This window comes from Aspergillus puulaauensis, chromosome 6 (assembly GCF_016861865.1).
Source record: "Aspergillus puulaauensis MK2 DNA, chromosome 6, nearly complete sequence".
NCBI classification, from domain to species: domain Eukaryota; kingdom Fungi; phylum Ascomycota; class Eurotiomycetes; order Eurotiales; family Aspergillaceae; genus Aspergillus; species Aspergillus puulaauensis.
In genome coordinates, this window is record NC_054862.1 from 2,652,620 (window position 1) to 2,677,204 (window position 24,585).

The 24,585-nt window shown below is 51.4% G+C and overlaps 15 protein-coding genes across 15 annotated transcripts; 8 read left to right on the plus strand and 7 right to left on the minus strand.

Annotated features, from left to right (window-relative positions):
* Positions 1 to 142: 142 nt before the first annotated feature.
* Positions 143 to 2,406, plus strand: APUU_61034S (uncharacterized protein; the record flags this gene model as incomplete). The annotated part of the gene is made up of 2 exons (XM_041694331.1): positions 143 to 226; positions 274 to 2,406. The coding sequence occupies 2 exons, from the start codon at positions 143 to 145 to the stop codon at positions 2,404 to 2,406; spliced, it is 2,217 nt and encodes a 738-aa protein (XP_041560172.1).
* A 478-nt stretch (positions 2,407 to 2,884) lies between these two features.
* Positions 2,885 to 3,844, plus strand: APUU_61035S (aminotransferase class IV; the record flags this gene model as incomplete). The annotated part of the gene is made up of 1 exon (XM_041694332.1): positions 2,885 to 3,844. The coding sequence occupies one exon, from the start codon at positions 2,885 to 2,887 to the stop codon at positions 3,842 to 3,844; it is 960 nt and encodes a 319-aa protein (XP_041560173.1).
* Positions 3,845 to 4,027: 183 nt separating this feature from the next.
* On the minus strand, positions 4,028 to 6,028 carry APUU_61036A (flavin-containing monooxygenase; the record flags this gene model as incomplete). Its single annotated transcript, XM_041694333.1, has 7 exons — positions 4,028 to 4,207; positions 4,247 to 4,351; positions 4,409 to 4,559; positions 4,616 to 4,956; positions 5,005 to 5,333; positions 5,395 to 5,796; positions 5,851 to 6,028. 7 exons carry the CDS (start codon positions 6,026 to 6,028, stop codon positions 4,028 to 4,030), a joined length of 1,686 nt encoding a protein of 561 aa, XP_041560174.1.
* A 1,428-nt stretch (positions 6,029 to 7,456) lies between these two features.
* Positions 7,457 to 8,193, plus strand: APUU_61037S (uncharacterized protein; the record flags this gene model as incomplete). The annotated part of the gene is made up of 2 exons (XM_041694334.1): positions 7,457 to 7,687; positions 7,741 to 8,193. 2 exons carry the CDS (start codon positions 7,457 to 7,459, stop codon positions 8,191 to 8,193), a joined length of 684 nt encoding a protein of 227 aa, XP_041560175.1.
* Positions 8,194 to 8,643: 450 nt separating this feature from the next.
* On the minus strand, positions 8,644 to 10,149 carry APUU_61038A (uncharacterized protein; the record flags this gene model as incomplete). The annotated part of the gene is made up of 2 exons (XM_041694336.1): positions 8,644 to 9,960; positions 10,021 to 10,149. The coding sequence occupies 2 exons, from the start codon at positions 10,147 to 10,149 to the stop codon at positions 8,644 to 8,646; spliced, it is 1,446 nt and encodes a 481-aa protein (XP_041560176.1).
* A 490-nt stretch (positions 10,150 to 10,639) lies between these two features.
* On the plus strand, positions 10,640 to 11,158 carry APUU_61039S (Hsp20/alpha crystallin family protein; the record flags this gene model as incomplete). The annotated part of the gene is made up of 1 exon (XM_041694337.1): positions 10,640 to 11,158. One exon carries the CDS (start codon positions 10,640 to 10,642, stop codon positions 11,156 to 11,158), a length of 519 nt encoding a protein of 172 aa, XP_041560177.1.
* Positions 11,159 to 11,455: 297 nt separating this feature from the next.
* Positions 11,456 to 11,834, minus strand: APUU_61040A (uncharacterized protein; the record flags this gene model as incomplete). Its single annotated transcript, XM_041694338.1, has 2 exons — positions 11,456 to 11,682; positions 11,744 to 11,834. The coding sequence occupies 2 exons, from the start codon at positions 11,832 to 11,834 to the stop codon at positions 11,456 to 11,458; spliced, it is 318 nt and encodes a 105-aa protein (XP_041560178.1).
* A 1,035-nt stretch (positions 11,835 to 12,869) lies between these two features.
* On the minus strand, positions 12,870 to 13,739 carry APUU_61041A (ankyrin repeat domain-containing protein; the record flags this gene model as incomplete). The annotated part of the gene is made up of 1 exon (XM_041694339.1): positions 12,870 to 13,739. The coding sequence occupies one exon, from the start codon at positions 13,737 to 13,739 to the stop codon at positions 12,870 to 12,872; it is 870 nt and encodes a 289-aa protein (XP_041560179.1).
* A 767-nt stretch (positions 13,740 to 14,506) lies between these two features.
* Positions 14,507 to 14,857, minus strand: APUU_61042A (uncharacterized protein; the record flags this gene model as incomplete). Its single annotated transcript, XM_041694340.1, has 1 exon — positions 14,507 to 14,857. The coding sequence occupies one exon, from the start codon at positions 14,855 to 14,857 to the stop codon at positions 14,507 to 14,509; it is 351 nt and encodes a 116-aa protein (XP_041560180.1).
* Positions 14,858 to 14,981: 124 nt separating this feature from the next.
* On the plus strand, positions 14,982 to 15,935 carry APUU_61043S (alpha/beta hydrolase; the record flags this gene model as incomplete). Its single annotated transcript, XM_041694341.1, has 2 exons — positions 14,982 to 15,092; positions 15,159 to 15,935. The coding sequence occupies 2 exons, from the start codon at positions 14,982 to 14,984 to the stop codon at positions 15,933 to 15,935; spliced, it is 888 nt and encodes a 295-aa protein (XP_041560181.1).
* A 224-nt stretch (positions 15,936 to 16,159) lies between these two features.
* Positions 16,160 to 16,960, plus strand: APUU_61044S (uncharacterized protein; the record flags this gene model as incomplete). Its single annotated transcript, XM_041694342.1, has 1 exon — positions 16,160 to 16,960. The coding sequence occupies one exon, from the start codon at positions 16,160 to 16,162 to the stop codon at positions 16,958 to 16,960; it is 801 nt and encodes a 266-aa protein (XP_041560182.1).
* A 58-nt stretch (positions 16,961 to 17,018) lies between these two features.
* Positions 17,019 to 19,094, minus strand: APUU_61045A (MDR family MFS transporter; the record flags this gene model as incomplete). Its single annotated transcript, XM_041694343.1, has 8 exons — positions 17,019 to 17,326; positions 17,379 to 17,636; positions 17,687 to 17,802; positions 17,870 to 18,223; positions 18,306 to 18,525; positions 18,598 to 18,793; positions 18,852 to 18,866; positions 18,924 to 19,094. The coding sequence occupies 8 exons, from the start codon at positions 19,092 to 19,094 to the stop codon at positions 17,019 to 17,021; spliced, it is 1,638 nt and encodes a 545-aa protein (XP_041560183.1).
* A 461-nt stretch (positions 19,095 to 19,555) lies between these two features.
* Positions 19,556 to 21,334, plus strand: APUU_61046S (uncharacterized protein; the record flags this gene model as incomplete). The annotated part of the gene is made up of 2 exons (XM_041694344.1): positions 19,556 to 19,827; positions 19,882 to 21,334. The coding sequence occupies 2 exons, from the start codon at positions 19,556 to 19,558 to the stop codon at positions 21,332 to 21,334; spliced, it is 1,725 nt and encodes a 574-aa protein (XP_041560184.1).
* A 198-nt stretch (positions 21,335 to 21,532) lies between these two features.
* On the minus strand, positions 21,533 to 22,392 carry APUU_61047A (SDR family oxidoreductase; the record flags this gene model as incomplete). Its single annotated transcript, XM_041694345.1, has 3 exons — positions 21,533 to 21,704; positions 21,761 to 22,298; positions 22,356 to 22,392. 3 exons carry the CDS (start codon positions 22,390 to 22,392, stop codon positions 21,533 to 21,535), a joined length of 747 nt encoding a protein of 248 aa, XP_041560185.1.
* Positions 22,393 to 22,816: 424 nt separating this feature from the next.
* On the plus strand, positions 22,817 to 24,561 carry APUU_61048S (cytochrome P450; the record flags this gene model as incomplete). Its single annotated transcript, XM_041694347.1, has 4 exons — positions 22,817 to 23,054; positions 23,109 to 23,647; positions 23,720 to 24,050; positions 24,128 to 24,561. The coding sequence occupies 4 exons, from the start codon at positions 22,817 to 22,819 to the stop codon at positions 24,559 to 24,561; spliced, it is 1,542 nt and encodes a 513-aa protein (XP_041560186.1).
* Between the last annotated feature and the right edge of the window lie 24 nt (positions 24,562 to 24,585).

Genomic DNA, 24,585 nt, shown 5'->3' on the forward strand with positions numbered 1-24,585 from the left:
TACATTACAGAGATGTCTGCAGACGTTCTAATCTCTACCCACAATCACATCCGATGCAGATACAATCTCTCAGCTGTGCACGTACATATATTTTGAGATTATCAATTGTCTTCCTGTTTGAGTGGTTTGATTTCGAATCGCCATGCCAGACACCGTCCAACCCCCCCAGATAATCGGCTATGCCCAGCCGTGGATAGTGTCTCCAGGAGAGTCAGTCGATATCAAAGTATTACGCCCATTCGACCTTCCTCTACTACAGGCTAACCATACTAGCTTTCGTCTACCGATAGACGATATTCCCATCGGCTGGTCCGTCTTATCCAAGGCTACAGTGGGCCACATGCCCCGCCGCTTGTTGAAGAGGAGATCGAAGAAGTCCCTAGAGGAGAGCACGACAATGGACACTACCAGTCAGCCAACCCAGGGTCTTACGCGCTCATACCCTCGTGGGAGGATGTTCCGCACAACCCCGACGCTGGCATTCAAGTGGAACTATATTTCCAGCCGTATCTGCTGCAGACAGAGCAATATTGTCAGAGTCTGATTTCCTGCCTCGACGTGAGCTCTCACACGGGATTTGCGGTGATCCTGCGAAACTCGAGGCTGGCGATTCTTTTAGGTACCGGTAGCAGAATTGAGGTCCTGGAAAGCCAGTTTCCTGTCAATCGCTGGCGGTGGATTCACGTACACCTGGAGGTTTCTGGCCGCAGCGTCAGCTCAAAGATCGAGCAGTTGAATCGCCTGGTGGAGAAGTCACCGTCCCCAGAAGTCGTCACGGAGACCTTGGGATCGCCGTTGGTTTTGGGCTCTAATGCTTTACTCTTTGGCGCCGCCATGTTTCGATCGCCGGACGAGCTGAGCGCCAGACCCTCGTGCTTCTATAACGGCCGCCTTGACTCCCCCTCAGTCGTCAGCTCTGGGACGGTGATCGCACGATACGACTTCTCCCTGAAAATGACAAGCGATGCCATCGTCGATACATCTGGGAACAGGTGTCATGGGTATCTCATCAATTCACCGACCCGAGCAGTGAAAGGGCATGACTGGGATGGCTCTGAACCAGATTGGACCAAAGCAAAGTACGGTTACGGGGCGATTCACTTCCACGAAGACGACCTGGACGATGCACAGTGGTCGACCAGCTTCTCTGTAACCATACCTCGGATGGCCCGGTCCGGTGCCTACGCGGTGGAGGTGAAGAGTCTTGAAGGCACGGGGGGGCGAGATATGGTGACCTTCTTCGTCCGCCCAAATGCAGAGTCAAAGGCAACTGTGGCCCTTGTCATGACCACGTTCACCTATCTTGCATATGCAAACGAGCGTATGTTTGATCAGACTCGGTCGTCCGCAATGACAACCCCAGACGGAGTCCCTGTTGCAAGAGGAAACGAATATGTCGACAGGCTAGACCAGCGGCCTGACCTGGGTCTCTCGGCCTACGATGTCCACAGAGACGGTTCTCCCTGTGCATATTCCACTGCCCTTCGACCAATCCTGAACGTGCGCCCAGGATATGTGCACTGGGCATTGGACCGCCCTCGGGAATTCAGTGCAGATTTGCTTATGGTCGGCTTCCTAGAGAAACTCGGGGTTTCCTACGACATCGTCACAGACCACTGCCTCCATACCCAAGGCCAAGAGGCCCTCTCCCGATTTGATACCGTGATTACAGGCTGCCACCCAGAATACCAGTCGCTGCAGACGCTGGATGCCTTTGCAGGATTTGCGAGGGCAGGTGGCAATTTGATGTACTTGGGTGGCAACGGGTTCTACTGGGTTGCGGAAATCGACACAGCCCGTGCACATCGTCTTGAAGTTAGAAAGGGAGATCAAGGCTGTCGCTCTGTGACCTTTCCGGCTGGTGAACGGATGCATAGTATAAGTGGTATGCAGGGCGGGCTTTGGCGAAGTCGCGGACGGGCTGCTAACTATTTGTTTGGCATCGGCCCGTGTGCGTTTGGAACGGGGAAAGGGAAACCATACAGGGCGAACACAGCGTATGCCAGCAATCCGCGGTTATCGTGGATTTTCGACGGTATTAATCTGAAAGACCCAATTGGTGAACATGGGTTCGGTGGTGGTGCCAGTGGCGATGAAATTGATCGCTTGGATTATGAGCTTGGGTCACCGCCGCATACATTTGTCCTGGCTACCAGCGAACAGCATGATGATAGCTTTGGCCTGTTTAACGAAGACTCGATGTTTCCAATGGTAAACACACTGGGGTCCAGCTGTGACCGGGTTAGAAGCGATCTGACATACTACGAGACAGCGGGGGGTGGTGCGGTGTTCTCCGTAGGCAGTATCAATTGGATGAGCAGCCTGGGATGGGATGCGTATGAGAATAATGTTGCGAGAATGACAAGCAACGTAATCCACGAGTTTTCAAGACGGGGAAGGGGCTGAAAATATCGCTGTACGCACATGCACCTTGACATCTCCGCGTTGAGATATAGACTAGAACAAGAGAGTCATTGGCAGTTTAGGGCTTCCAGTTCATCGAACTGAGGGATGTAAGGCATCCATAGACTGTATAATAGTTAGCCCAACCTTAGAATGTATACTTCAAGCCCGACACTACGAGTCAACTGCTGTTTCAATATGATTTCACTCCAATTTTCAATTGTCTCTCCTTCCCAATGCAGTAAAACATCATTATTACTGTAAAAGGCAACTAAGCCCACCAATTGTATCGGGGGACTTGGCAGTAAACTCGCCTTCCTGATACGCTTACAATGGCCCTGGACAGAAATGGCGCGTCTTTCTACACGTGGTATGTGGAAAAGGCCGGCATGGAGTACTTAAACGATGCAATACTCTACTTCCATGTTGTTCCCCAGCCGTTTAAAAACCCAAACCCAACGTGAACAGTTTCAGCCTCACCATGACGACTATGCAGAAAGTCTTTGCCGCCTATCAGGAGCGACAGGCGGTTCTCGCTGCCAGCACAAACCCCTTTGCCCAAGGTGTTGCCTGGGTTGAGGGCGAACTCTCTCCGCTCCACCAAGCCCGAATTCCTTTGCTGGACCAGGGGTTCATGCACAGCGACCTTACCTACGATGTGCCCTCCGTTTGGGACGGCCACTTCTTCCGTCTGGATGATCACATCGACCGCCTCGACGCCAGCTGTGGAAAACTTCGCCTGAAGCTGCCCTTGCCCCGTGAGGAGGTGAAACGCATCTTGGTAGATATGGTCAGAAGGTCTGGTATCCGGGACGCCTTTGTTGAGATCATCGTGACCCGCGGCCTTAAAGGAGTCCGAGGAACAGACCCGAAAGATATCAAAAACAGTATCTACATGTTTATTCAGCCCTATGTTTGGTGTATGGAACCCGAGGTCCAAGCCCACGGCGGAACTGCTATCGTTGCGCGGACTGTACGCCGAACCCCGCCAGGTTCAATGGACCCTACAGTTAAAAATCTTCAGTGGGGAGACCTCGTGCGTGGCCTGCATGAGGCTGCTGACCGGGGCGCAGAATATCCATTTCTGACAGATGGCGATACCAATCTTACGGAAGGCTCCGGCTTCAATATTGTTCTGGTCAAAGATGGTGTCCTGTTCACTCCATCCCGTGGAGTCCTCGAGGGCATAACTCGCAAAAGTGTCATTGATGCCGCGCGAGCGAATGGTCTTGAGATTCGAGTTGAGCTCGTCCCTATCCAGAAGCTCTACGATGCGGATGAGGTCTTCATGTGCACGACTGCGGGTGGAATCATGCCCATCACTACACTGGATGCACGACCGATCAAGGATGGGCAAGTCGGGCCCATCACGAAGAAGATCTGGGACACCTACTGGGCTATGCACTACCAGGATGCCTACAGCTTCGAAATCCCTTACTGAAGCGAGCCAATGGAATGAATATAGGTCATGATGGGAACGATCGCAATTTAGAACAAGCTGAAAGAGACTAAGATTATATACAGTAAATACAAGCAATACTGAATGTAGTCCCGGCTCAACGCCAGAAATACACCGTACGCTGGCAACGTCAATGTCTGTCTGTGTCTGCCATCTATGCCAACCCTAGTATCCAACTCTCCTTCTCAAGTCACTTACAATCCGCCTAGTCGAAGCAACGCCACGAATATTGAGTCTCTTCTTATATATTCCAGCCCAAATGATGAATAAGATAATCAACAGCAACTGTTTCCGGCCTGTCCTTGCCGGTTTTTGAACCCACTGTTCGCAGTTCTTAGCACCCTCCTATATGTACAAATCAAGCAGAGAAGATAGTAAACTCACTTTAATATTCCAGTCCGTCCAAACAGGGAACAGACATCTATACCAAAAATGGGCTTGCGTCCAGGGATATGCCGTCGCGTTCCACTTTTTGTCGTTGATGTACCACTGAATAAGATGTTAGAGATATACTTCCAAACGAGGGCATGTATAGATAGGCCTTACCGAGTTACAACCCCCCGAATGCCAAACGGTATTCTGACAAGCAGCTTGGACCTTATCAATGTAGTCATCCTCGGCACTGAGCTTCGGCTCGACCGAGGCAGCAGATCCATCTAGAACGGGCTTGAGGATACGGAGTGCATAGTTCACAGAGCTATACCTCCAGTTAGCCATGATGCTAAGCTTTAATATGGTACGGTACAGGCATACTTCTCAGTCGCCATAATAGCAGACGTATGGCCAGTAATAGTATTCGGCCCAAGCAAGAGGAAGAAATTAGGGAACCCGTTCATGGAGGTTGTATTATACGCCCCCGGGCCGTGATTGCGTCCCCAGTGCTCCTCGACGGTTTTGCTGTTTCGGCCATATACTTGGATTCCTGGGAGGAAGGTATTTGTGTTGAACCCCGTTGCTAGGACGATCACGTCTGCTTCGATGAGTCCGTTCGAGGTCTGGAGGCCCTCGGGGACGATTTCGAGGATCTTTGCGTCTGTTAGGAGCATCTTCTCGTTGTGTAGAGAGTCGAGATAGTTGCAGTCGAAGATTCGGCGCTTGTCTGTTAGCCAGGAAAACATTCAACGAAGTATAGAGTGGTATACCTTGCAGCCAACTTCAAAGTCTGGAATGAGAATGTCGTGATATTTTGCTGGAGCTGTCCTCCGCATATAAGATTCGATTTCCACGCGCCTCTTCTGCCGGTATTGTGCGGCGGGCTTGGTCATTGGGAACAACTGCCAGTCGGCTTCGGCGCCCTGGTAGATCGCGAAGCGATGGAGACGGTGAAGAAGAGGAATATGGCGAAATGCCCAGATCATCCACGGAGGGTAAGTGAAGTTTCCACGGTCAACGACCCAGTGCTGGCTGCGGATGATTTGCGTTACTGATGTGCTGGGTTGCATTATCGCTGGCACAATCTGAGCAGCAGTGCCTAACGTGCTATATGTTAATATCTGCCTCTCTTTTGAAAGTGGTCAGGCTGGTGAACGCACATCCATTGCCTATAACGACGACCTTCTTCCCCTCCAAGCTAACATCATGGTCCCACCGCGCAGAGTGGAAGAGGGATCCCTTGAAGGTCGACGCCCCAGGAATATCGCAAGGACGAGGCTCAACTAGGATGCCCGTCGCTCCAAAAAGGATCTGACATTCGTGGTAGGAGATCTCATCGGTATCAACATTCCGCAGTACCATCAGCCACCGTGAAGCGTCCTCCCTCCAGAAACACTCTTTCACCTCTGTACGAAAGGTCATTTTATCGCGCAGTCCATACCGGTCTGCCACAGCTCGCTGGTAGGCTTGAATCTCCTCGAACGAGGGCATCAACTTGGTCCATTCTGGGTTTGGTGCAAAGGAGTAGCTGTATAGCGCACTGGGTACATCGCATGCACAGCCTGGATAGGGAGGGCCGGGTTAGCTGGGTAAACTGGGTAAGATGTAAAACGTACCAGGGTACGAGCTAATATGCCATGTTCCTCCGCAGTCGCTATGGCGCTCGAACAGGCGGATGTCGTCCAGGTTGTACCATCGTTTCAGCGTGGCGCCGAGTGCGATCCCACTGATGCCAGCGCCGACGCAGGCGATTTGGCTGTAGGAGGGGATGTTTTTGCCATGTTCCTGCGCCATGGTCCTTAGATTACAGGTTCATTGGGAGTAGAGTATTCAGGGATTAGATGAACAGGTATTAGATCAACCCAGATCATAAGATAGACAGCTTCCCCGCACAGCAAGCATCTCGGCTGCCCCTACCGAGGTTGCGAGCGGGGAAGAGAATCCTTGCCACTTTGGAGTGTCGGATCTTATTCCAACTGGCCAATAATATTAGAGTTGCACTGGGTTCTGGATAGAAGGTATGGATAGATGGTGTTGGTGTTGGAGATGCTCTACTACGGAGAACGGGGTAGGGCTGATTCACCTCAACATCGATATATTGCGAGCAAAATCCATAAACACATGGCCGATATAGTCCTACAATTCCTCAAGGCGACGGCCTTATCTATTAATGAGGCCACCGTTTCTCTGTCTCCCGTCGGCGACCCGTTCTAGCCTACAACCCTTCTTGAAGGAGCATTGTGGTCCTTATGGCCGGCAGGTGGAAGACAAATTTCCGAGCTGCACAGTGCACTTTCCTGTAGTTTTACAGTTGGTACTGTTAAGGAAAGAGCGAGGGGGCCATGGCATTCTACCTGTTTACTAGAGCTCTTCGTCAACAACCGTGACCAAGCAAGCATCTATTAGCGAAGGCCTTCGATATCAATATTCCATGAAGGACTATCCAGGACTTCTTTTTAACCTCTCCTCTAAAAGTAGCTTGTATCCGGGACACCCGAGCTCGACATAATGGCATTGAAGCTCCAAGGCGTGGGTGTCAACCGGGGCAGCCTGTTCCGCAAAGCTCTGAGTGAGAGCTGTACCGGCCGAGTAGTCGGAATCTATGACACTATGGTAGTAACAGCAATTAAGTAACTCGTCCAGCCCAGCTTTGGCACACCCTAGTTGTAGGAACCCATCAAACAAAGCCCGACGCCGAGCGCTCTGAGGCAGAACCACACGGATGGCACGGATGAGACGGATGGTTCCGAGATACTCTGTGCTAAGACCAGCTTCGGTGACCATCTAGACCGGGAATAGATAGAGAGAGGAATAAACTCCATCTCAAGATAATTCCCGCCCGATTCGAGGTATGTGGTTGCGTCACCACCGGTATCTGGGCAACTACATGTTCAACAAGGCACAGACTCCCATGGGGTGGATGTGCGACCCGTGAATTATGCTAACTAAGCAATCTAGAATCTGTCATATCACCGGTGGCGACAAAAACATAAGCTCATCATGACTTTTAGACAGGGAGCTCGCTGGGTCTAGACCCCCCGCCAGCCGCTGCCAACTTGTCCAGGAACCATGGTTAAGCACTCGCCGACCAGCTGAATTAACGGTCTAGTGACCGGATATCTCAAACTCCTATGTGTCACTGGCTGCCATTTCCTCGGATCGCCGCTTATAATAGGTTATCCCCGCCCCTTGTTATGAGTTTCAAGACAAGCAGCATGCATAATGGCACACGCAGCAGCTCTTCCCTTGTCTCCTCCGCTCACATTCAGAAATAAGAAACGTCGCATACAGTGGGATATGGGAGACTACCAGCATTCCATGACTTCCGAGTCGTGCGCCCCCCTTTTCTCAGCACCTGACAGCCAGAGGATGATGTCTTACGGGAACCCGGATTTTCCAGACATCTTAGGGTTTGACGACACACTCCTGAATAGTGAAGTGCAGTTGCAGAACGTACGCAGCGCCATAACCAGACTAATCACACAACTAACGATATATCTATCCAGGATATGCCCGGAGTCCTTCCCATACCATCAAGCAGCGCGAGCCCCTTTGGCCTCATCGCCGCCGACATTCCTTACCCCGGTGGTATAAATGCACCAGTAGCACCTGAACTCAATCCCAACTCGGAACAGCAGTCGGGCTTCAACCTAAACAACCGGAACAACCAGATCAAACAGTATAAGCGTCGCAAATCCCATAATATCGTGGAAAGGCGGTACCGGGTCAATCTGAATGCCAAGTTTCGCAAGCTCGAGGAGGTCGTGCTGCAGGGTACTGCTTCGCCCTCTCCCTCGTCCCCTTACTCGTCACAGCAAACCCCGTCTCCGAGAAGGCCGTCTTCTCCTCAAAAGACAAGGTCCAAGGCTCGTGTTTTGGATGGCGCGTTGAGTTACATTGAGAGCCTAGAGAGCGAGATTAGCTCGTTGAAGGAGGCGATGGACGTATCAAAGGACTGATTGGCAGAGGTGAGAAGCTGCGTTGATGAATCAGAAATGAGATTTGATTGATTCGGAGCGCCTTGCGAAGCCCTGGCGACTGAGCTGTCTAATGTTGGATCAAGGACGTTTGCAGGTGAAGTATAAAAACTAAAAATACCCTCGTCCATTAGGAAAGATCGTGAAAGAGTTCATTTTGAGAATGTCATCTATTGCTCATACACCAATATTATATAAATTGAAATATAATGAGGACCAAAGACAGACGGATACACGTGTGCAGTGTTCTTTTGGCTATTGGTTACGACAGCCCCAGCTATTAAACTGTTAAGGGACTTAAAACTGATATAAAAATATGTGTCGTTAAACTAGTTGTGACTTCAAACAGGTCTAAGAAGTCAATGCTATCCGAAGTAGTTTCAACTAGTTAAACAAGCTGGGTCTGTAGTACAGCTGTCGAAGCCTCTCTGCTTAATACGGCTTTAGCAGGTTATGCCACTTGCGAAAGAAATTGTGCTGGTCATAAATCTTTTTCAACTCCTGCAAACGAGGCAGGTTTGTTCCAAAGAGAGAACCAGAACCGAAGTCGTGCCCTGCGAGTAGTGAGCGATGTGCAGCTTTCAAAAGGCGCCCAAACCTACCAGAGTAATTCGGATACGCCACCGCATGTTCACCACGGTTTAACCGACGTTGTGAATATTGAATCGTGGCCACAACCGCTCGTCGATATTGGTCCATCGCCGCATCGCGCTCAGGGCTTTTCCAGCACAGCAGCAATCCGACATTGTAGAAGCGACCGCGATTAGCACAAGCAGTGGCTGTAACCGGTACACTGATAACTTTGGTGTAAGGCAAAAGCTCGAACGCCAGTACACTCGCGCCTGCTTCCGGGTATGCCTCCATGATCTGATTGAAGCCGGCCCAGAGCTCGTGGGCGAGCTTTTTATCCAGCGGAAACGTGATATTCGTTCCACTGGTTGCCTTTCTACCTGCTGGCTTTGGCTCAATATTGCCGAGTCGATTCAACTGCGTGTAGGACATCATACCAACCGCCCCGAGGCTCGCATGCAGTGAGAGAAGAGGGGCAAAGAAAGAAGTGGCCTCTTCCTTGGGACCATCATAAAACACCAGTGCCATAACCAAAGCCTCTTCCACTGGCGACAGGGCCCGGAAGCCAAAGAAGAACCCACTGCGTTCGTTTTGCTGTTTGTCAAACCAGTTCGCAAACTCCACGATCCTGTCGAGCTTATGAGGGGTGAAGTACAGCAAGCCACCGAAGATATCGTTGGGCATGTCGTATGCCTTGAAGACTAACTCTGTCACAACGCCGAAAGCCTGCCCTGCGCCACGAATCGCCCAGAAGAGGTCCTTGTGCGTGTCTTGAGATGCATCGAGAACACTACCATTAGCTAAAACGACTGTCGCACTGATCAGGCTATCGACTATCAGCCCGTGCTGCCCTGTAAGCCATCCATACCCTCCCCCCAAGGTCGATCCGCCAACGCCAGTGCGACTTGCGGTGTCTCCGACCACGGCGAGTCCATAAGAAGCAGTGGCGGTATTGACATCATCCCAGGTAGCGCCCCCTTGGACACGTACGGTCTGGGATTTGGCATCCACGTAGACGTTTCGCATCTTGGATAGACTGATCACGATGCCACCACGCGTTGCGGATTCGGTGCGCGTCGAATGTCCACCCGCTTTCACGACGAGCTCGATGTGATGATTACGCGCAAAAGTGACGGTTTTGGAGACATCTTTCGTTGACGTGACGTTGACAATTGCTCCCTGTAGGCTAATCAGCTATGTGTGTGGATTAACAGACGTTGGAGTGAGCTTCGAACATACAGCCTCCTTCTCACATGTATCTGACCACGATTTATTGTTTTCATGGTGGTTCTCTGGGCCAAGATAGGAAATCTCTGCGCCAGTTCCTTCGAGCTCCCGCCTGAGCTCCAAGGCCAACCTATGTTTCATAAAGTATATAGTCATGAACTCAACTCTGTAGACTATGATCCAGGTATACCCAGTTATACAGGTAACTTCTGCATAATTAACGAGGAATTAAAGTAAAAGGGATATAGCGCCAAATAATACCAGCTATTACTGGGCAAATATCCAAGACCATGCGAACCTTATTACCCGTAGATATTAGTATGTCCCAAATAACAGTATCAGGTAACCACTCATTTCCAGTTTAACAGACCTGTTATAATAATGGGATTGTCAGTTCAGGAAGTGGCTGTGGTTGGGTGACTGGTCTTGTGACCGCGTCCCCGATGGCGAACAATATCCCCATAGTCAACCTCCCCATTCTATATCCCTGTGGCTGCTTCTTGCGGGGCGGATATCTGGTCAGGCACTGTCATGACATCATATATGTTCTCAAATATATACTCGGTCAAACAACAGCGATAGTGTGATAATACTACACATCCTAGTCAAGACAGTGCTCTAACCCTAACAAATGTTGAAACTCGTACAATCAAGACTCCCTCCACGCAGCTATCTTGCGTATAAAACTCTTCCCAAACCAAGAACCATGTCGCTAATGCACCGCCGTCCCGGCGGCGGATTCCTCTCCTTCATGCGTGCCCTCGACGACTTCGATAACTCCCTCGCCACCCGCTCCCTCGACAGCCAATTCACAGCCCACTCACCCCGATTCGACATCCGAGAAACAAAAGACGGATACCATCTCGATGGCGAACTCCCAGGGGTCGAGAAGAAGGACATCGATATCGAGTTCCCCGACCAGACCACGCTGAATATCAAAGGCCACACCGAGAAGTCAACCTCCACCGAGGGCGATGAGGGGTCTTGGTGGTGCATGGAGCGCTCGACTGGCGACTTTCGACGCTCGTTTAGCTTTCCTGCGCCGGTTGATCAGGACCATGTGGAAGCGACGCTGAAGAATGGTGTTCTCTCTATTGATGTGCCAAAGGCGCAGGTTGCGGCTACTGGGAAGCGTATTGATGTTAAGTAGTTATTGCTGTGGTAATGATGCGTTTCGGTATATGACGGAAAGTGCCCTTTGTATATTCAGTATTGCTTGGTAACTTTGTACATATTTAATGTTGTTCAAACATGAACGCTTTTGGTTAATGTACAAGATTCTGTCCTTCAATAATGGGCCTGTTTCCAGTATTGACTTCATATGGAATTCTCAAATTACCGAACCATATTGGATCTTATAAATCCTCAGAATCCGATATCAACTTTCAAGGCTCGCCATATGGCAGGGATTCCAGTGCTTCAGGGGTTCTCTATATAGTGGTAAGTCCTACTCACTAATGTTAGGATCCCAAATTCCATCCAAGGCCAGCTGAGCCGGTTGCCCGTGTACGCCCACGTTCGTAATCGATCCTCCTGGAGCAAGAAGCCTCTGGAACAGCCCGAATGTCCCGGGGTACCCGACAGCCCCAGTAGCTGAGTCTAGTCCATGATCTCTTGATAGTGTATCCAGCTTTTTGATGGCCCCCTTGTCCATGAGATTGGCCGTCTCATCAGCTGTTAGAACGTCAGCCCTTAGAATGTACAGGTCGGTCCCGCACATGGTTGTATGTAGCACCTTGACTACGGCGTCGGTTGGTGACTGGATAGTCGGTATTGGGCGGTTCTGCAGCTCGCATCTGTTTCCCTTGATAGACGGGGGCTTTCATTGTGTTTGCCTTAAGGATACTGTTTGCTGAGCCAGGCTATTGGAAATTGTATGCCGGAGCTCACCTTCAACCCGCTACTATAGGGCTTAACGAGTGCACTTGTGGAATAGAAGTGTCCTGCTGAGGCGCCCGTCCGACACGATATTGCTAGGTTTGATGTCTCTCAGTTCGCTATTGCTTTCCAACAGTACTTGTGATAGCACTAGAGCAGTAGTCAATATAAGGTCAAATGCGGAACATTTTGCCTTGCAAATTCTCGAAAGCTCCTATCGGAAAGGACAGTGGCCTCGGTCGAGGTGAAATCAGTTTGCAGTCAATTGGGCACTATCAGCTCTTGAGAATGAGAGATTGTATCAACAGCCTAGTGGAGAAGAATAATAGATAGTTAGGATGGTTATTTATACATGCTTCTATGTTAATCGACTAATCCTTACTGCTGTTCTGGTATAATGTCTGCAACAATGGCTGATACTAGTACTCGAGTACAAATAGCAGTAGTTGTAGATGTGCAGAGTACGCGGTCCGTAGTAACCGATCTCCACGCAATTCTTAATTCAGCCATATATCAACAAAGAGTTAGTCTTTCAAATCCCCCGCTTTATGATCACGGTTATAACCAGGAAACTGCAGGACAAGTGGGATGCTTCTGCTGCAGAGAACGCATCTAGCATCTGGACCTGGACAGTCCTACTTCATATAATCTTCTCTACTATGAAAAAGCAGTATCTCTCTTGGCCTTGATTTGAAGCCTTCTCTATCTGCCACTGATACTGATCTTTTTGCCTTATTGGTACTGAGTTGCAGAAGACTGGGCATGTTTTACTGACATATGCCACGCAGAACCGATGCCTCAGATTGTCATCTAATATTATAGTGTGGGTGTTGCTTTAGGACATGGCACCAAATGGCACAATTGTTCTGCTTGGACCTGACATGGTTACATTGTCCCAGCTCTATCTACAGCGAAATATGAAGACATGGCGTATATATATCTGTTTATCTGCATTGCAGTAAACTTGCCTGTTTCCCCTTTACTCAGCCCTGGTCTACCTGAGACTTCTTACGTGCCTTCAACGTTAAATTCCCCCCAAAGTCCAAGAGTAGCCGTAATCCCGCCGCGAACCCATTATCCGCGGCTGAATGAACCGGTGTCCACCCAGCATTATCCAGTGCATTCACATCAGCCCCAGACTCTAGCAAGACCTTCACCACGCCTTCCTGCTTCCATTTAACACCCACATGTAACGCGGTGCAGCCGTTACTATCCCGTTCATTGATGTCAACGGCCCCATCAATCAATGCTCGCACAATACTCTCGTGACCTCGCTCGGCCGCGATATGCAGCGGGAGACTCCAGTCTTGCGATTCGGATACAGCACATCCCTGTGAGCCTGTTGTTAGTGCCGGCCGGTGTTGGGATGATGACGCTGGGCGCGAGTTCCATGTCGAGTGGTCGGAGCTGTATGCACTGGCGGATTCCGAGCTAGGCTGTGAGTGCGCACTTCGGGTGGGTGCAGGGTTGGCTCCAAACGGGGCGAAATCTATGGAGTTGCTTCCTGGCCGTGGGAACTTGGCGTAACTATCATTCTGGAGGAGGGATTGGGAGCTTGATGGTAAGTTAAGAGGCGATGTGAACGCACTGGAGGACGAAGACCAGCTATCGAGAGAAAGCGGAGTTGGGTGCAATGGAGGACGGGCAGGGTAAGATGGAAATGTGGACGGCTGGGAGGTCAGCCATAGCGGAGGACTGCCGTCTGGGATATCCAAGTCCCAGTTGAACGCGTCTGATTCTGAGGACGGTATTGCAGTAGTAGAGTATGGTCTGTCGGTGGTCTGGCGCACTTCGCCGCCGGGCACCAGATGCTGCATGGCAGCCTGGGCTCCGGCATGATGATCAGGGTACATGGCATTGTTTGATAGAGCAGCAACCGAGTACCTCGTGGCAGCCGAGGATGCATTGCTGGGACCTTTGGCGACATGATTTAGCCCTCGTTTGCCTGCAGGACGAGAAGATGAATATCATGGTAAGTCTGAGGGATGCGCAGGCAATCTCACTGCGAAACTTGCGTTGGGCCTCCCGATTCTGCGCCTTGCGACGTTCATGCCGCCGGTCAACCTGACCCAACTCTACGGGCATTGGCCCTTCCATTGTATACCGAAGATAGAGTGGGTGCAACGCCAGTGGAATGGCTATAGAGCAGGACAGAGAGGTCTGTGAAGCTGAACCACCACAGGAAACAAAAGAAGTCGACAATGCTTAACTCGCAAAATCGCACCAGAACTCAAATCGGGGCAGCTTGCGGGTACCAGGACCCTTCCGTATCGTGTTTTGCGCCATCGCGATGCCTGTAATGCATCATCACATGGAGGGCCAAACCGCCCGTGATAGAACGGAAGCTAAGCTGATCACTACTACTAACGAATGTTCGCATTTGTCGAGACCATCCAGTGCGTGAGGTTGGACTCCCCTTTCCTTGCAAGGCTTCCCCCCAAAGCTCCAGGCTGATCATGGCCCTCAACCCTGGTTGTAGCGCCACAGATGCCAAGGCAGACAGCTAAATTTAGCCAATCTCTGTCCAATTGAAACAGTGTAACGTTGCATTTCTTTAGGACGTCGGGTGAGGAACGCGGCCAAAGCACCTCGACGAAGTGGGCTGCCTCGTATTGCCTGCTTAGTGGCACGGCACTTGAGTAGTCGCCAGGCACAAGGACTGGAGGAAACAAGCCATTCGTTTCGAATAAGACACTAAAATTGCAGAGTATTCAAGGATGATTAGCGTTGAGTTGCAGGCACCGATAGCGAAGCTCCGCTGCATTGGGACATCACCAACCACAAAGGTTATTGGATCAGGAATACGATGCGGCGTGGCAATCCCTATCCAACCACTAGTCTGAGGCCACACATGTGTAATGCAAGATAAGCAATTCTTCAGCTGCTCTGGTGTAGATTGATTATCACGACCTCCGATCATTATCCTGTCTGTAAGCGATTCCTTCTCCATCGATAGGATGTCCCGAATCATGCCCGCTTTTGGCAACAGTTCGGCTGCAGCAGCAAATATGTAGGTTATACATAATAGCCCAGGACCTTCACCATGGGATGATGCTGGTGTCTCTCGCGTTCATCGATTGTCGCATTTCTCAACCATGGTGCATCAGGATGTCGGATTCAAGACCATTGATGGCCTTACCTTGCGGGGCTGGCTCTATCCCAGTAATGCCACGGGGCGAGGCCCAGCGGTCATACTCACTCCAGGTGTAAGTCATGGCATCTTGCGGGTAAAGCATTTTAAAAAAAACAGGACGCTGAATGAAATAATTCAGTTCGCATGTGTCAAGGAGATGTTCATCCCCGAAGTGGCCGAGGCCTTCCAGCAAGCAGGCATCACGGCGTTGACCTACGACCCCCGTTGCACTGGCCACAGCGACGGCCACCCACGCCAGGAATTGGATCCCAATGCCCAGGTCTCCGACTACAGCGACGCTCTAGGCTTTCTGGCCGCACAACCCTCCGTTGACCCCGCACGAATTGCCTTCTGGGGGTTCTCCTTTGCCGCAATCGTCGCCCTTTGCGCCGCGGCCCTAGACAAGAGAGCCTGCGCCGTGATCGCCTGCTGTCCACTGACGGACTACAGCTTCGACGGCAAAAAGACTAAAGTGCTCGCTAAAGCGTTCAAAGACCGCGAGTCACAGTTGATGGGAAACGAGCCTTTTGCCCTGCCCATTCTCACCGAGAAAGGAGAGTCCCCCGCGGGGTTCGGCGGGGTGACAGACCCGGAAAATTATCGTCTGATTCAGAATGCCTTCAGAGCCGCTCCCTCATATCAGAACCGCGCGACGATACAGAGCTACTATAAGATTGCAGCGTGGAACCCGCTGGGATTGGTGCCCATGGTCGCCCCGACACCGTGTTTCATGCTCACGCCCGAGAATGATCGCATTTCCAAACCAGAAGAGCAGGAGAAGGCTTTTGATTCCATCCCCGGAGACAGGAAGCAGCGGCATGTCGAGCATGGGAAGGGCCATATGGATATCCTATCGGGCGAGTCATTTTCGATGTTGATGAGAATGCAGGTGGAATTTCTGAATAAAGAATGGTGAGCAAGCTTAAGCTCTGCATGCGGAAGACGGAAGAATGTTGGCATATCATGCAAATAGAAAGACGGCCTAATACCGCTAGTGGTTTTTATGGTCGAATGGTATTTCGATGATCATTGGCCCTTGGCAAATGCACAGTAATCAAGAACTAAGTTGAGATATACTATATATATATATATATATATGACAGCCCATCATCCCCTACATAGCGAGCAAAGCAAGATAAAATGACGGTCCGTGTTTTGTGTCTCCATGGAATGGGCACCGATGCCTCCATCCTGCGTGCCCAGTTATCCCCATCTCTGTCCCTCCTCCCTCCGTCTTACAGCTTTACCTTCCCTGACGCCCCGATCCTCTGTGATCCCTCCCCAGGCGTAGAGGATTTCTATAACGGCCCCTATCGCTGCTGGTTCAATACGCCCACCACGGAGAAGGTCGCCCAAGCAAACGCATATTTGAAAGAGTTTCTAACCCAGAGCGGGCCATTCGACATCGTTATCGGATTCAGCCAAGGGGCAGCACTGGCGGCAAGCCTCCTTTTGCACCAGAGGATAGAAGACCCGAAGGCAGAACCCTGGTTCAAAGCTGCGATATTCATTTGTTCGCCATTGCCGTTTTTGTGCTACACGGAGTACGGGGTGGACGTCCGCAAGTACTTTGGTGTCCTCGGCCCACCTCTCCCCTCGAAGAGGCCTACCACGGTGCCCGACTATCTGGTTGCGGATGCGTATTTCCGACGGAATGACAAGGATCTAGGCGGGGGTGACGGAGGCAGCGGAGGCAGCGGAGGCCAGTTCTACAATATGTTCCATCCCAGTGTGGACCAAGTGCGGATTAGTATTCCCACAGTCCACATCTACGGCCGAAGGGATGACTGGCGGAGGCATAGTATGGATTTGGTTGGATTGTGCGATCCACGACATGTGCTTCAGTTCGAGCATGATGGTGGCCATGAAGTGCCCCGGAGTGCTAGTGACGAGATCTGCGATCTGTACGAGGAGGTTGTTGCAAGGGCTGGGCTCTTCTAACAGTTTTAGTTGTGCAATATCTATCTATCTACCTCCGAGTCTGGTTTTATAACATTATCTATACAGCGGTATTGGCCACGGCCCTGTGTCTGATACTTTTAATAGGAGCCACCCAGGCACAGAGAAATGCACACCCTGCCAGCGCCGTCCCCAGGGCGAAGGCTGCTTTCAAGCCGACCATGTACGACTCTAGAATTCCCGGAAGGATATCTGCTGGGAAATGGCTCTTCAGCTCTGGCGCACCAATCGCTAGAACTTCCTCGGGTCTGACACTGGGCGCGTGCGTGGATAACGCGGCCAGGAGTCGATTGGCAAAGACAGATTGCGCGCTGGAGACACAGACTGTTCCGCCCATCATTTGGAAGACTAGGATTGTCAGTTTTATGCCACCACGATAGAGGAAGGACTAGAAGCTCACAGAGAACAATAGCCGTCACTGCGGCTACATCTGTAGATTCTGAAAATGCTTGCCCGGTGATGACAGGGATTTGGATGGCAAGGCCTTGTCCTAGACCCAGAATAACCTGATATCCCAGATATTTGGACGATGGGCTGCCGATATCCAAGGTGTAGATAAGACCTGCACCGACGGCGAAGATAGCGCTGCCAAAAGCCAAGAACGCCGTGAAGTATCCCACGCGAGTGATGGCGATGCCCGCGATGGCAGCAAAAGCCGCTGTGTCGTTTGATTAGTTACCAGAGAGGCTGAATGACAGGGACACACACAAGATAAAACGATGAAGGGTAGGTTGACAATGCCGCTTCTGGCTGCACTCATCCCCATAATGGCTTGGAAGTATACGGGGATGTAGTAGGTGAAAAGGAAATTCGCCCCGGATTGACTGGTTCGCAATGCTGTTAGTACCAGGATGGATTTCCAAGGACACAGCAAAAGTCGGAATTACTGACAAGAAAACAAACATCGAGACTCCTGCCACAATCCGGCCTTTGATAATACGAGGCACCAGGGATGCCTTTTCACCCTGCAACCACTGGACCACGACAAATGCGATGGTCAATAGGCACCATCCCACCAACGTGCCCACCACGTGGGGAGTGTTCCAGGCTTTCGTGGTCCCGCCCCATTGCATGTCCAGCAGGAAACAAACCAAACCCCCGATGAGCAGGGTGGCTCCTGGGAGATCCAGGTGGAGTAACCTCTCCTTCCATGGCGCTTGGACGGGTTTGGCGTGCGCAGGAGGACGGAAGAAGAGGGTGATGATCCCCAAGGCGACGCCTCCAATGGGGAGGTTGATATAGAAGCTATATTCCGATACCGGGCAGGGTCCATCAGTAACAGAACGGAGAGAGTTTCCCACTTGTTCGCTCATTTGATCCCACTTACCACCATCGCCAGCTTGGCCCATCGGTAAAGGCACCACCAAGCAACGGCCCAATAACGCTGGCTGTCCCATACGACGTACCAATTAGCCCAGTATATGCGGGGGCTTTGGTGGGCGGTGCAATGAAGGCGATGATTGTGTAGCATCCTCCTACCATTCCAGCGGCTCCCCATCCTGCAATCGCACGGCCAATAATGAGCGCTTCACTGTTGGGCGCGACACCTGTACAGCCCGTTAAAACCGCATGTACGCGGCGAATGGGTTTAGAGGTATAGAAAACGGAGTAGACCCTACCGCATATCAAGCTGCCAATTTCAAAGATGACCCCTGAAGCAAGAAACGCAATCTTCAAATCGCTGTATTTGTAGAGCTTTCCCCAAGTCGACTGGAACGTCGCCAGCGTCAGGAAAAAGGCCGATCCGTACCAGCCTACCTGGTCCAGACTTCCGAATTCATCTGTGATGCGAGGAATGGCTGTCGCAACAATAGTCTGTTCGGTTAGCAGACCTTCATCACTGCCGCGCTCTGTCCATGAGTGAAGGACTGACCATATCCAAGGCCACCTAATGGCTCGAATTAGCTAAAAGGCTGCTGGAAACGAAGAATATACAACTGCTCACCATGAACATCGATAAGACCAACGTGGCCACGATCATAATCAAACTCACCCCACGGGGATACTCGTCTTTCTTGGAGGACTCGACTGGTGTCCCATCTGCTTGTAAGGACTCGCCATGCTTCTCACTGTTTAGTGCGAAATTGGAATCCTCGTTGGATTGTGAAGCAGTCATTTTGTGTTGTTGAATGGCGTTGGTTTCTGGCAAACTGCAACAACATGAGAGTTGAAACGCATTCGATTGCCCTCGCAATTGGCTTTCTCTTCTCTTATTTTTCCAAAAGTAATATTAACCAAATAAAGTTCGTCAACCCACCGGTGCATGGTCAGCTAGCTAGTCATTACTTGGCTGCTGACGGTGCATTAGCGGCATCGTAGCAGGCCTGGCCTCAGGACAAGCAAACCAAGAATACGGAATGGGGCTTTACGGGCTTTTGCCTGGTTCGATCTACGGAGTAATTTCGGTTACGATGCTTCCCGATTTGAGCGTCAAGATGCAATACGAGGCGGGAGAGGGAGAAGGAAAGGAGGGAAGAGAAACAATAAGTATCAACTATAACGGTGAAAGAATGATTTTCGTCACTGACCAAGAAGAGATCAAACGCTGGCCCTTTTTATGAAGATTGATTGCCCAAAATGCGACGCCTGATTGGCCTCTGCGTTGCTGGATTGGCAGCCTTCATCACCCCCGTTGATGCGTCACCGTTGTCCGCCTCCAACGCAACAAGCTGCAAATGCATACCAGGCGATCCTTGCTGGCCGAATCAGTCTGTCTTTTCCCGACTCAATGAGACGCTCCAGGGCCAATTGATCTCGACGGTACCATTGGCGAGTATCTGCCACGATCCCAAGTATGAGGAGCACAAGTGCGAGACGCTGAAGACGCAGTGGGATTACGCAGCGGTGCAGTATGGCAGCCCCGTGGATAAATTGCGATGTCCATATTTGCTGACCCAAGATAGTGCCGTGGATCCATCATCGGTAATGATGCCAGTCTTCCAGAATAGCACGTGCGATCCTTTCCAGCCCGTTGAGAGCCCGTGCACCCTGGGCAATCTCGTCCGATATTCGGTGAACGCTTCGGATGCCCGCCTCGTTCAATCGGCCATCAGGTTTGCGGCTGCCCATAATATCCAGGTAGCCGTCAAAAACACTGGCCACGACTTCTTAGGCCGTAGCACGGCCAAACATGCCTTGGGGGTTTGGACGCACCACATGGACGGCATGGAATTGATCCGCAACTATACGTCCCCTATGTACAGGGGCCCTGCCATGAAGATGGGGGCGGGGACGCAGGCCTGGCAGGCGTATCAGGCGGCAAATTCCTGGGGATACCGCGTGGTGGGAGGCTCCTGTCCGACGGTTGGGCTGGCAGGGGGGTTCACGCAGGGCGGCGGACACGGGGTGCTCAGTTCACAGCATGGACTGGCTGCTGATAATGTGGTCGAGTGGCAGGTAGTGACTTCCAGCGGTGAGCTCGTCACAGCGTCACCAACAAAGAATCCAGACTTATACTGGGCTCTCAGTGGCGGTGGAGGAGGAACATTTGGAGTGGTCGTTTCCATGACCACAAAGTTGTTCCCCGAGGCCCCCGTTACCGGTGGTCGTCTGGACTTCAACTTCACCTCTGAAGAAAGCTTTTGGGGCGCCGTTTCGGTTCTCCAGTCTGGCCTAACGCCTCTGGTAGATTCTGGGACGGTGCTCCTGGTTGGCGTTACGAATTCAACGGCCAGTGCTGTCCTCACCGCGCCGGAAGTCGACAAGCCCACGCTTGAGGGGCAGTTGGGATATATCACCTCGCATTTGAAGCAGTCCGCAATTCCCTATGATTTGACGGTGCAGACGGATCCGTCTTACTATGATCACTTTTCCCGATACTTTGGGCCCCTCCCCCATGGGATATGGCCCGTCTCGCATCTCATGGGTGGCCGGCTGCTCCCACGTTCGTTGTTCGAGTCTCCAACGTTGACCGCAAGCCTCGCGGAGTTGGGCAAGTCCATCACGAGAAACAACGAATGGACTATATCTGCAGTCACCCTGAACGTCAACCACACGGTCGCACAGACTACAGATACCTCCAACTCCGTCCACCCTGCGTGGAGAGATACGCTGGCCCATTACACAGTGTACTCTCCCTGGGACTGGTCGTCCGCCGCAGAAATGAACCAACGATCAGATCGATTGACCAAGGAAATCATTCCAGCTCTCGAGGAGCTGACTCCGGGAGGGGCGACCTACGCGAATGAGGCCGATTACCGCCAGGCGGACTGGCAGACGGCATTTTACGGGCCGACATGGGACAGATTAAGCAGGATAAAGAGCAAGTGGGATGCGACTGGCGTGCTTTATGCACCACTCAGTGCAGGTGCAGACAGCTGGCAAGAGAAGCCGGATGGCAGACTTTGTAGAGTGTGATGGATGTAAAAATCGGGGTTGCGCTGAGAGCAGGGAGGAAGCACAGTAACTATCACAACTATTGAAGATTTATATGCAAAGATCGTCTGTACAACCAATTTGTACTTTTGCAGAGCCTTTGATGGTTTATCTGCCGTAATATATGTATATCCTGCACCGAATCTTTTCGGATTGATTGTTTGAGAAGCAATACTGTTTCTACCATGGGATCGTACTTCCATCGTAACCCCAGAACTCTCCCGAGCCATCCTCCTTGGAGATCGCATCAAACTTGGCAACAAGAGCATTCACACTGTCCTGGATTTCTACAAATGCCTCGGGAAAGCCAACCGCCTGGCAGGCTTCATTGCCAGAGACTGTCTTGACGGCACTAGGACCATGAGCATTAGTACAACGTTCACTATACCATCGGCTGGCGCAACCTACCCTGGATGAACCGCCAAGGTGACGATGTCCTCATTTTCGAAATGAATCTTCCTCGTAAAGAAGTTCACTGCCGCCTTGCTGGCCCCGTAGGCGGCATTGGGGTAGGGAATATCCTTTAGTCCCCCAATTGTGCCAACCAAGCTGCTAATCACAATGAACTTGGCGTTTTCGGACTTTTGCAGCAGAGGGAATACTGCCTGGAAGAGGCGCACTGGCCCCACAGTGTTGATATCAAGATGGTCTTTGACGTGGGCAACGTCGACGTCGGCTACGGGCTGGTACGCCGCAGGCGTGAATGTACCGGCATTCGCGATGACGGTATCGATGGCGGTGATTCCCTGGGATTTCGCAAACTCGATGGCCTCCCGGGCATCCTCGTCTGAGGTGGAATCGACTTTGAGAATAACCACCCGGCTCCCGGTGGCCGCGGCGATACTCTGCAAGGATTGGGAGTCCTCTGAGCTGGGACTACGCACGGCTGCCAGAACAGTCGTGTTGGGGCGAGTGAGATACTTTTGCACAAGCCCACGCCCAATTCCTAGAACAATAGTGGATCAGTATGACGGTATTCGGGAAATACGCCGTTTCCTCGTACCTCTATTAGCGCCGGAGATAAGAACTGTGGCTGCCATGTTGATAACTGTTGATTTCATGTCCATTCCATCGTATTCCTGTTTTTGCTGGGTTTATATGAGGATCAAATCTGGGACGATCAGACGAGCACGCCTCTGGTGAATTACTAATTCAATGACCAGATTCCTGATCACGGTCTCGGAAAGATACCCGGGAATAATCGAGTTTCTCTGGGAATGCTGGGTAGGTTTCGCTACATCTGCAGAGTAAGCATAAGCTTCGTATCTGCACTATAATCCAAATCATCCTCATCCCCACTCATAGGTCGACCCACTCGGAGGAGCAAAATTCCCATTCTGGTTTGGAGCGTAATGAATATACAATATCAATATCTATATCCTCACGGGGATTCTGCACACAGCTTTGAACCATGGCCTGTGGGATAGCCACTCGACGTGTTCGGTTCCACCATCGGCGACAAGAATGATCTTCACGGTGATTGAGTTACGGCCATGGCCCGTCATGGCTGCGTACGCTGCCGGGCTGTATGTGCTGTTCTGTTTTCTCCTGGTGGTGTATCGACTCTATCTCAGTCCTCTCAGCCGCTTCCCCGGCCCTAAACTCGCCGCCGCAACACAGTGGTACGAGACATATTATGAGATGTTCAACCGTGGCGGTGGCATGTTCACTAAGCATATCAAGAAACTGCACGAGGAATACGGTCAGTTCCTTTGAACTTGGAAACCCGCAAAGGATATCATGCTAACCGGCCCAGGCCCTGTTATCCGCATCAATCCGTGGGAATTGCACATCGACGATCCAGAGTTTTACGAGACCATCTATGCCCCATCTGCTCCATTCGACAAGCTGAAAGTATTCGAAAACCGATTCAATATACCCACCGCTGCCTTTTCCACTGCAGACCACGTGGCGCACAAACGACGCCGGGCAGCGTTGAACCCCTTCTTTACAAGAAGTAAAATCCAAGCCCATGCTCCGTTTATCCAGACGGTCGTCGACACCACTTGCACCCGTCTAGAGAAGGAATTTGGCGGCAAGCAGAAGCCGGTCGTTCTAAATGACATGTTTGCCTGCCTGTCGGCCGACGTGATTGTAGCTTTGGCCTTTGGGGATGAACCCACGATCTGCCACAGTGAGAATTGGCAGACTCCTTTCACCAAGGGAATGGACAATATGGTTTCTGCGACGCATCTCAACTCCCAGTTTCCATTCATGGTCCATGTCGTCAATGCCATTCCGGATAGCCTCATGGCCAAGTCGGCCTTGTTCCAGCCGATCATTGAATTTCGTCATGTATATATTCATCCTTCCATCCCCAAACTCCGATACCTTGCAATATCTCGGCTGTTGACTGGGAATAAATAGGGCCTAGACCGCCGCATTCGCCAGCTTCTGGGCGACCGTAAGGCGCAGAAACCCACTGGGAGCACAGTCTTTGAAGTCCTTCTCAATTCCAAACTCCCTCCGCACGAACTGACGGAACAGCGCCTCCAACACGAGGCCGTCAGTATTATCGGAGCTGGATTTGATACCACACGTCAGATGCTGACATTGATCTGCTTCCATATTCTGTACCACCCGGAGGTCTATACCAGACTGCAGCAGGAGCTCGTCGAGGCGATTCCCGATCCGAATCAGGTCCCCTCATGGTCACAATTGCAGCAATTGCCGTATCTCACAGCATGCATTGAAGAGGGTTAGTGTACCACGCCGGTCTCTACAGTACATCCATCCGGTTAGCATTACAGGGATTGTTATGCTAACAAGAGCTAGGCTTGCGTATCGGCTTCGGCACCGTACAACGCTCTCCTCGTATCTCTCCCAACCCCATCCAATACCAGAATTACGTGATTCCTCCTGGAACTCCCATCTCCGAGGACTCTTACCACATGCATTTGAATGAAGATGTCTTCCCGGACAGCTACAGCTACAAGCCCGAGCGTTGGCTAGGTAACCCGAAGGGCCCCGACGGAGTCAAGCAGCTGTCTCGGTATATGGTGGCCTTTGGGAGAGGTGCACGCATGTGTCTAGGGATGCAGATGGCGTACTGCGAGCTATATCTGATGCTGGCTACGATGCTGCGCCGATTGAAGTTCGAGTTGTTTGAAACAGATAGGTCCGATGTCGACTTTTATGTGGACTGGTTGACCCCTCATGCCAAGCTGGATAGCAAGGGTGTGAGGGTTCTCGTGAAGGGTGTGGCTTAATATACCGCGAGTGGATCGTATCTT